The sequence below is a fragment of the Vanacampus margaritifer genome, chromosome 1, assembly GCF_051991255.1.
Source record: "Vanacampus margaritifer isolate UIUO_Vmar chromosome 1, RoL_Vmar_1.0, whole genome shotgun sequence".
NCBI lineage: Eukaryota > Metazoa > Chordata > Actinopteri > Syngnathiformes > Syngnathidae > Vanacampus > Vanacampus margaritifer.
In genome coordinates, this window is record NC_135432.1 from 53,042,165 (window position 1) to 53,053,300 (window position 11,136).

General features: G+C 42.0%; 1 protein-coding gene across 2 annotated transcripts in view; it reads left to right on the forward strand.

The window, feature by feature from the left end:
- Positions 1-9,490, forward strand: part of runx3 (RUNX family transcription factor 3) — a 63,805-nt gene extending 54,315 nt beyond the window's left edge. For both annotated transcript variants that reach the window (XM_077543740.1, XM_077543829.1), the window contains 2 exons: positions 950-1,024; positions 6,785-9,490. In XM_077543740.1, coding sequence (XP_077399866.1) covers positions 950-1,024; positions 6,785-7,178 — 469 coding nt within the window. In that variant the 3' untranslated portion in view covers positions 7,179-9,490. The remainder of the gene's footprint in view (positions 1-949; positions 1,025-6,784) is intronic.
- The last annotated feature ends 1,646 nt before the right edge of the window (positions 9,491-11,136 follow it).

Sequence of the window (11,136 nt, forward strand, 5' to 3'; positions counted from 1 at the left end):
TACTGTTTTCATTATAGCCTATTTGCTGCCCCTGGGTTCCATCTTAAGAAAACAACAGTGGTTGTTTTAAAGTGCTCTTTAAATATAGAGTTGAGTTGACTGATGGGAGTCAGTGTCCTAACTGCACAATTTGCAATGCCAAGTTGAGCAATTCTTGTGTAGCACAACTAGCTACTTAGCAAAACTAAAGGGACACTTCCTTAAGCTGTATGAAGATGGGGAATACAAAAAAAAAACCATCTAGTCTTGTCTCGTATGTCTTGACTTAGATAAAGAAGGGTTTGTTGGATGCACACAGGAAACTGGTGTGGTTCAGTACCTTCAACAATTTTAATAACCACTGATAAAGTGTATCAGTTTGTTATTAAAAGACATGTTGACTTGCCTACGTACGTCCATGTGTTGAGATTTTCTTCGTACTCAGTGCAAGCTGACTCGAGTCAAGTGCATCATTTCAGACCAAGAGCAAACAGAGCCTGTTTGTGTCAGAACCTTTTGCGGTGTGGCCGTTGAGTGCGAAGCAGGGTCCCACGCGCTGGGCCAGCGGCTCCTCCACCTTCGCTTGCTTCTTGACAGCTTTACTGGCTGACTTGCTGTTGCCTTTCACAAGTCTCCACTGCCCCACCATTGTCTCGCCTGCAAGACCCCCAAATATCTGCCAAGCACCCATCTGGCATGTTTTCTCCAAGGCTGCTCTCACTCTGGTGAGAAAATCAGCCGTCGCTGCCCACTGCTCAGTCAGCAGAGGCCAGCCTGTGACAGGAAGACACATCTCCAAACCGCTACATGCCAAGACAGTTTGACGGGTCTGTCATGGAGTTTTTTTGGGGGGGGGGGGACTGAGCTTTATTTATATGCCACCTACACATCGCTCTCCGTGCCATAAAATACCGACGGTATGATTTACTGTATGTCATGTAATGTTGATGCAAATTGTGTTTTTCAACAGCTCTGTGGCAAGATCAGATGGACCCGCCTTCTCTGAAGACATGCAAAGTGGAGGAGGACCTCAGACCATGGCCAGGTAAGACTTTGCCAAGACCTGACCTGACAGCTATTGGTTTTATGACAAACCTTTTTCCAATTTTCCTCAGAAGAGGGATGGTTCTTCCAGATTGCATGTGAATTTAAAGATCGTCATGTTTTGTCTACTGTATGTATAAAAGCATGTGCACATTTGTTACTCAGATCAAGTCAAACAAAAAAGTTGTAAGATTAGTTCAGGTTAGATCTATTTGCACAGCCCTTGGGGCATCTATTATCTAAGCAGAGATTTTAAAATAAATTTATATTCTGTCTGACTTTAAAAAAAGGCTAAAAAATAAATATGAAATAGAGAAGAGGCTTTGGAAAGGCGGGCACAACACAGGGTGTGCCATTCCGACAATTTTGGAGTCTGTTTCATTTTGCCCGTAGGGCCCTTGAACAGCCCGGAACATTCCTAGGACGCCACCACCCTGCTTGACTTTCTTCATCTTCATCTTTCCCTCCCACTCCTTCTTTCTTTCATTTGTTTTTTGGCAAGTTGGGTTGTCTCTGTTGTCAAACAGCCCTCTTATTCTACTATTTGTCCCCGACTCACCACAAACCATCACGCCACACAACACGCACTGAATCATCGACACGTACTATGATGAGGGCGCACGCTAAAGAGAGGATTGGAATTACTTTTAACTTACACACATTGCACGACTTTCCCGATCCGATCGACATGATGTGAAATCGGGGCCGATCACGTCATTTTCAGTTAATCAGTGTCGGCGAAAAGGAGATTTAAAAAATACATATAATTAACCACTTCGGATTCACAGCCATATAAAAAGGTATCATTTTGGGATACCTTCATTAAAATATATTTTTTTATTTAAGATCATTGAAACTAGGCTTAAGGCTTTACACGATAAGATTTTTTTGGGGCCGATCACGATGACCAATCAAAAAAACAAGAACCTATTCGATCAGAAGATGGAGCGATATATCTATTTTAAAAAAATCGACCCGGCCCATGAATAGCTAAATCACACGTACTGTATATATTTTTTAAAAATCTTTAAAAAAAAATGCTGATAGACATCAGACATAATCTTATTTAGGAGAGCCAAACAATGATGTCATTGATCAATTGGGCAAATTAAGACATTACAGCTGATCACCAATTTTGTATGAAATGCTAAATCTCTCCAGATCCTGATCCAGCCTATCAGATCTGTGTTTTTTTTTCTTTTATCGCATTGCAGAAATATTGGATCAGGACTGAGTATCGGCAGATAATCAAGTCAAATGACTTGGACTCTGACTCTGTGATTGGGACATCAAGTTGCTGCAGTGCCGAATGTTCAGGGTAGTTGGGAATTTTTTTTTTTTGAAATCATTAAACTTTCACCAAAAAAGCCCCTTTTGCTGCTACAACGGCTTCCATTATAGTTTCTTCTAAAAACATTTTTTATTAATTAATCAAAGAATAGGAAAAAAAATCCCTTTTCCAAACCAACCAAAAGGGTCTAATGAATTTAGGCCTACCCCTCTTTACAGGTAATTGATTATTTAACACTTTATGTGGCTTGCTTTGATTGCATGTCACAGAAAGGGCACATGCAAAAATGTTTGCACTAACATATGATGCATGCAGAAGAGGTGAATATCATTTGCATTCAATGTGATGCATTGGCCTCCAAGCAAGGACAACTTGAATAAACAACTGGAGGTCTTTTGTGTTCACTTAGTCTCCGGTTATTTGCTTGTCATGGCATCCACACCCACTCGTCCGCATTAATTGCATGTACAATGCCATACGAGTTTCTACTTAACCAAACCAGTTCTTCAAAGTGAACCTGTCAATCTCATACAGGAGGTATGAACCTACTTTACGAAAACCTCGGTGCAGTGCAGACGTTTATGTACCGGTATGTTGAGGAAGAAGATCTGAAAATGATTCCCGCTCCGACCCATTTCTTTCCCTTCACTAATTTGCCTGAGGCAACATTGCTTGTGTGCTGCCCGTCACAGTTTGCATCAAGCCTATGTAAACATTTCACAGGTGAGCACCTGGATTTGCATCTTTTTACTACCCGGCTCAGCCTCACATACACACAATTGAGCACCATCCCGTGCGGAGACGTGGTCGTTTGAAACTCGCCCTTGTGTTAACAAGCAAAATCCGTTTTCCGCATAAGCAAATGAGTCAAACCTCCTCTCCAATCTGGGTTACACGCTTCACTGTGGACTAGTGGTCTTTTGAAGCTAAGCAAAAATGAGGCAAAGTACTCCACCCCAGAATGAAATAAGTGTGTGGCGCTACGCTTCAGAGGGAGAAGAGGAAAGAGAGCAACGGAACACTGCGTTCTTCTAAAAAAGTTCTGCTTCCCTGCTACTCGCTTTGTAGCCTGTGAACATCACAGACTTTGGACCGTGCCAAGCGAGCCCTCTGGGGTCCATCTCCTCTCCTGTCCTTGCAAACACATTTCAGATGAGCCTAATGGAGATCATGTGTGGTTTGGGGATGCAGAGGTTACAAGCAGCTACTACTAGTCTCGGCTTTTCTCTGCCAGCGATACACCACAGTTACCACAGCCACAACAGCGAAGCCTGTACTTAGGATGGGTGGGGGCAGGAAAGTATGCACCGTGGTTAGGAGAGAGAGAAAACAGACTGCGAAAGTTTGCTTCTCCATTACCAAACAGTTTATGTAGCCCTTTCCTCTAGAGGGAGCTACTGTACAGCTGAGCTTTTTGCTCCTCTTGGACCCGGGCCAAGAGCTTTGAGACTGCACAAGCCCATTAAGATGTTGTGATACGTGTCCAGTCGAGTTTCCCCTGAAAGAGCGCAGGAGGCGATTCCCCACCGCAGTTTAGCCAACACGTTTCCACCAACTCCAATCAAGCGGGGATCATGCGCGACCCCTCCCCTCTCCGCTGACCCAAAAATAGCACCGACACAAGACGATGAAGAGAGACAGACAAAGAGAAAGAGACAGACCGAGTTCTTTTGGGAGTCCGGCAGGAATTAGTGCGCCGACTCCACTTCACCCGAATCAACAGCAGCTGAAGGCTCGAATTTTCCTTGCGTGAAATCAGATATGAACTCCAGCGCCTGGTCGACTCTGGAAAAAGAAACAGCCCCCACCGGCACCACTAGACGCCGTCACCCCCCAAAAGAAGACAAAAAAAGCGCACAGCAGGACCAACGGAAAGTGCAAAGGAATATTTTTTTCAGCTGAAAATGGACCCCAGTTCTCCAGACATAGGGAAAAGACATTTGAACAAGACTGTGGCACGCAAGTTTGGCATTTTCCCCCCTCAGGGTTGCAGCATGCAACTGCTTGCTTCACTGATACAAGATCCCTTTTTTTCTGCCATCCAAATCCACATTTTACACTTGCAGTCATGTGGTCATGTGGCCATGTTGGACACACCAAAGCCACAATCAGCTACACAAATGGACTGTGGTGCGTGCGTGTGTGCGTGAATGCGTGAGTGCGTGTGCGCGCATGTGTGTGCGTGTGTGTGTAAGCAACAGGTGTCAGCAGGTATGAGGAACTCTCTATTATGAGCGTCAACTGGATTCAGGGCGTTTACGGTTATGGCTTGTGGCCATATTGCCTCCATCCAAAATATGTTCTGCAGCGTGACAAGTGAACACACTCGACAAGTCAGGCAACGTCATGTGCTCGCTTCAGAGGCAGAAATGCTGCTCTGAGGGATACCTGGATGAAAGGTTGATATGGTTTTACTGTATAGGAGCTGAGATTGGAGTAGAAGCAAGGCTTCCTTCTCATGTTGGGGATGGATAAATAAATGTTAGCGTGTGTCCCCACAAGACACCTCTGACAGGTCTTCGGCTGAGACACACATTCATTCAGATGATATTCCTATAAATGCTTTCTTTGTTCTGGGCTTTTCCCTTTCGCTTTATCTTTGTTGTCTTCATGTCTGCCTCTTGAGAACGATTCATGATGAGTTACGCAACAACAGCCCAACAAGTCGTCTGTGTTTGCACAAAGCGCTCATCGGGGCTGACAAAGCTTCTTTTCATCACCTTGACAGAGACAGAATTCTTTATGTTGCTGTGTTTTTAGAAGAGCGATAGGTGGGATGTGGTGAGGGGGGGCTCTCTTATGATCAGTGGTCTTCATGAGGCTGTGGGAAGATGATGATGAAGTTCATTGCTGTGAAAACATCTCTAATTGAAAGGCATACAGTAGACCCTTCCAACTTTTAGATACTTCAACAGCCCAGTTAATGTTTTGGCTCGAGTGGCGTCATGTGGGTTTCCAGGGCCTTGAGCCAGTCAAATATTGAAGCCTCAGGTTAACATCATTTTGTGTAACAAGCCACACAACATGCTCGTTGTACCATCAAGCATGTAAATGGGGGGGGGGGGGGGAGGCATGGTGGACGACCCAATATAGATTGTGAGGCTATGGAATGATGGAGATCAGCTGATGCCAAGCCAATTTGCCTCTTTCAAGAATCTTGTCCAAACATCTTTTCTTTCAGTTTTAAGTCAAATTCCAAATTGTTTAGATTTTAAAGATATAGACTAGGCCAGGGATATCCAAACTTTTTCCTCTGCAGGTCACATACAGAAAATTAGAAGAATGAACTAAAAATAGTAAATGGTTTAAAATATGTATATATAAATTCCAAGCATTTTCACATTGTTTTTTTTTTTTTTTTTTTTTTACAGGAGCATTTTCACATTGTTTATACATTTTAGTAAAATAAATAAATAAATAAAATAAAACTATTATATGACAGTTTTCTGAAGAGGGCACAAGGAGATTTTGGGGTGGTCAGCAGCCCAGTAATCCTTTACAAAAGATCCGCCCCTGTATTGTGCTGATCTCCAAAATTGAAAATCAAAACAAGAGAAATGTGTCGTAAGTAAAACATTTTTGCTTATTCGCTATGTTCACCTTAATGGTGCATTGTGACGTTTAAAAAGGTCATGTTAAAGCTTTTTCTACATCATGCATGCTCCACCAATGGCCAAATGAGTACAAAGAGCCCTGACTGTTTTACTCTGACTGCATCTCTCAGCTTTCATCTTCCCTTTATAGTAGAGTGTGCGGACCCTCACACTCCAGTTTCTTTGGGGAGGGGTGGCGTTTTTCTTACCTCATTTGAAGTCATGTCTTTGTTTTTCAACTGTGGCTGTCGCTTTAAGATCGTGCATGTACGCGAGTAAAAACGTGACAAACTGCACAAAGATCCTTTAAATCAGAGAAACGTTTTACTATAGTCAGTTTCTTTGTGTCTTTACAAATCGTTAGCATAGCAACTCCACACATTCAAACATATTGTAAAAATGTTCATTTGATTCACACTGGAATAAATTTAAAAAATCTACACCTACACAGTGGTAGTGGGGAAAAAATCTGTCCCAGTGCTAGTTTTCAAGTGCTATTTAGTCAAGCAAAAGCCTGAATAAGCAACTGAACTGGTTACACTTCCAAATGCCTCTGTTCCTGGACATAACTGGATGTATAAAATCAGGAGTGTGAAATAAGCAGCAAAATCCAACAATTTTATTCATGTCATTTTCAGTCAACAGCAAGTAGCAAAATGGCCGCCCCGTGTGATGAATAAAATTAATTATTTTGCTGCTGAAATTCAGATTCTACAAAGCAAATTTTAATCAGAATACCGTGTTTAAGACTAGTGAAGTTGCATTGAACATATTATTGTCAAGGATTTTGGGGATTAACTTTCCCTTTAAATAGTGCAGAAATGCTATGCAAACAGCTTCTTTTTTTTGACGCACCAACATTTGTTTCTGCCGACAGGGACAACGGATCTATTCCAGCAGAGGACCTCTTTCCCATCTCCACTGACCGACCCTCGCTTCTCAGACCCTCGCATTCATTACCCAGGGGCCTTCCCTTACTCCACCAACACTTCCAGCACTGGCATCAGCGGCCTCAGCATGTCGGCTCCGTCCAGATACCACACCTACCTGCCGCCTCCTTACTCAAACAACCAGAGCCAGAACTTCCAATCCAACTCCTACTTGTACTACGGCACAGGATCCGGCTCCTACCAGTTCTCCATGGTGGCAAACCCCGGGGGCGAGCGCTCCCCAACGCGTCTCCTCTCCTGCTCGGGGGCCTCGGGCACCGCCGGCGCCAACAGCCTGATGAACCCGGGCCTGAACACCCAGAGCGACGGCGTGGAGGCTGACGGCAGCCACAGCAATTCCCCCACGGCCATGAGCGCCTCGGGCCGTCTGGATGAATCCGTCTGGAGGCCTTACTGACTAGCAGACGCCTCGAACCCCATGATGGAGGAAGGCTGGGGAAGCGAAGAGAATTATAAACAAAATCCCGAACACTGAAAGAAAAAGAACCCCAAAAAAAAAGATACGATGCATGTTTGTCTTTTATTTCCGTAGCACTCGCTTATTGAGACTTTCTGCATTCGACGCGAACGAGACGTCCACGTATTTTGTAAACTTTGCGTGAATTTTTGCACTCTGCTAAGATATGTACCCTTTAAGCCTATAAAAAGCCATATGAGCTGAGAGAAGTCATTTCGTTAACAGCAGACAGACTCTTCAGACTGAGTCAGCCCTCATGAGGGTGGAGGAGAGCAACCAGACTGAATGTTTGGCCCATGAGTGACTCAAACATCCCTGCAAGGCTTGGCGGCACTGCTGTAGCAATCAGTCCTTCGAAGCTTCCATTTGCAAAAACATGACGTCAAATATATCTTTAAAAAAAAAATGAGAAAAAAAACTCCTGGTTGCATCTTGAGCGTCTTCATATGCTCAACTGGTCCTAATTTATTATCCAAATGGACACCTTGACCTTGGTGATGCTGTCTGCAGGTTGGCTTTAGCACAATGGACATCCTCTGCTGTCACATCCGTCAATTAACTCTGAGCAGGATGCTGGATAATAATTGGAGAGTTTGCTCTTTTTAGTCCGTGCAGGATTACGCCCTTAACTCTTTGCCTATTGTTCAGGCATTTTTTTTTTCCTTGAAAGAAAAAACAAGTCTGGTGTTTTGAAACTGGATGACACGGTTTACTTTTTGATATTTATTTGAGCCAAATTCTGAGGAAATGTGTGCGTGTACCCCCACATCCTTCGAGCATTTCTCTTCGTCGTTCCTCTTTTTACGTATATATTTTTTACAGTATATGCATATCATGTTTTGTTGTTAAGTATACATTTGGAATTCGTGTAATATATTGCAACTAAATTATGAAAAAAAACGAAAGTTTTATGTTATTATTTTTGTCTTCCAATGTAGCTTTGATGCACTAAAAATCTTTATTTTGTATGAACCACGCCCAACAGACATTTTTAGTAGGATGATTTCATTTTTAATTTCCCAAATTTGCCTTCCCTGTGCTTCATAAGCCATTTGCTTAATTTTTGCACTATTACAATTGAAATTACCAACTTCACCCCCTGCATTCTGTTTTGTGCATTTTACATATTTGCTGAACGCACACATGCACACCTCCTAATTTAACACCCATGTACATACCGACATCACAGATGTGTGAGCATGTTCACACTTCTCTAAGTTACCCTTGTGATCATTCAATCGCTGAAGTAGAGAGAAGAGAGAGGCATGGCTGGGGGGGGGCCCACAGCAGTATCTTCTTACCAACCTCAAAGGCAATTATGCCAAAGAAAAAAGCTGTTAACTGGTCACAGGACCTTTGTTGTGGATAATCTGTAAGAACTTTGAAGGCCCTCAATGTTGCTTTTGGACTAATTTACTGATGGTGGGTGCCAGGGGCTCATGACTCTGGCACCATTTCATACGCCCACACAGGATCATCTTCTATGTATCAGGTGTCGAGCTAAGAGAAGGTCTTCCACAATATGAGCCATGACTCCAAATAATGTTTGGTTCCAATGGGAGAGAGTAGAAGGTCAAAAAAAAGAATCTACATTTGCTCCAAGTTATGCAATCTAACAGGCCCAATTTCTAGAGTGCTTGCCCTGATTAGGGCAAGAGATGGGGATACCATGGACTGGTCACTCACAGCCTTATTCCTCTTACTATGTCTTATTCCTATCTCCTTGCGCTACAGGGGGAAAAGCACCTTCTTGACTCCCCTTTTCAATGTGGTTGAAGACTTTTATTAAAGAAAAAAAAAACATGCAGCTACAAAACCGAAGTTTTTATGTGTGTAAAAATTGTGAATGATAGATAAGATGTGTGGTAAAGGTTTTGTCATTCTTAATGTAAAGCTAGGAAGCCAAATCGTACACGTGAATTGTATTTTAATGTATATTTGATTAATGGCCTCAATACTACTTGTTTGTTTCTTTTCAAAAGAATTTTCCCATTTTCTTTCAATGTACCAAAAACCTTAACTTGCTTTCTCCTTTTATGCTCAAAGCATGTACATCTAATGTTAATTTAAAGAATCCCTGTATGTATTAATATCATTCATGTTTCCATATGAGTGCTTGTAAAGTTTGCAGAAAATGTAGTTTTTATTAATTGTAATTAAAAACAAATGTGTTACACTTTCTTTTTCAGACATCCTAATTCAATTCACACACACGCACTATATACATATATATATATATAGTGTGTGTGTGTGTGTGTGTTAATGCAAAGAATTTCCGACCCAGAGTATTATGACAAGTGATTACGGCCCCACCGCCCTCTTTGAGGAGAATCCCACCCAAGTTAGTTTTTTGGATCAGTCTTTATGGACACATTCTTCAACATCATTTTCTTAGCTCTTAAAACAATACCATCTAGCAATAGCTCAACTATTGAAACTCAATGCTGCCATGTCTGGATTGTGAGGCCTCTTATAATTGAACACAGGAAGGTTTTTAAAGGAAAAATGTTAAACACGATGACAGGGGGTAGAATTCTCGTGCAAAAAGAGACACCATAACACGCTGGCTGAGCATAAACTAAAACATCATTAAGGTTAAGGTTACTAGAGCACAATTTCATGCCAGCACAGCATTTATCTTCTTTATTTGCACACATAAGTGACATTGCATGCATGCCAACGCCTCCATAACATGTCAATTCATTTCCAGCAACCCTCTTTAATTACCAGCCTCCTCTTTACCATCAGTGAGACGGGCAATTAAGCATAATTTCAAAGGCATTATAAAATGCACCAAGGCTTAAATAAAGCACAAACAGAAAATCAAATTCCACCCTGGCACCTTCAATCCAGAGCACATAAATCATCAATAGTACAAGCAACATGTAGCGACATAAGCTAAAATCATTTGAATTATACTTCACACAAGCTTTTAAAAAGGAAAACGGCATATCTGTTATTGCTCCGGCAACACATCTGCTTTTGCAGTCTATATTACAGATATGGTGCATAAGTTTGGACACTTCTCAGCAACACTTGTGCAGTCAAAAAATGAAATATTGACTTTATTGAACTCTACAGCTCTGTGTCAAGTGGAGGAGGACAATATCTTGCCAAATAGCTTGTTTCTTTCATTTAAAAAAATATTTTATATTTCATACAGCATGGCTCGATTTCAAAACAGATGTATTATTTTGGTTGTAAAGTTTTATAATGATTGAATGAAGGATTTTTTTTTGTGGTCTTTGTGTTTAGTGCACAGCACTGCCTTTGATTTGCTACTCAACCCAACATTTTATTTATTATTTTTTATGTAAAAATTACCCACAATACACTGACAGGCCTGGCTAATCTGGAGTACCGGGAGACATCCAGGTGGGCTAGGCTACTTTGTGGGCTGCGCCCGTGAAACAAACACCTACAGTCCGTGCGTACATTTTAAAATCAGCAAATAAAGTGCCTTCGTCAGCCCTAGCTGTGTTATGTTGTGTTTCCATATCATATTGGGTAGGTCGTTAAAATATATGTATCACTGATTGTCCTACTTTTGTTACTAAGGTTGTCACCGAAGGTTGCAACTAGGATGGGAGAGTACCGATACCAGGCCAATTTCATGGTATCGGTACTCGCGACGGGTATCGATACTAGTATCGGCCCCTACTCTTGTCGGGGGGAACAAAAGTTTTGTTCCATCTTGTTCGTTTCCTGTATGTCTCCCTATGAGGTAACACTTGTTCATTTCATCACGTGAATTACTGAGGTTAAGTAAGTACTTCTGTTGTGAGTAATATCACCTATGTCTGTGGTTCATATATGTTTGTA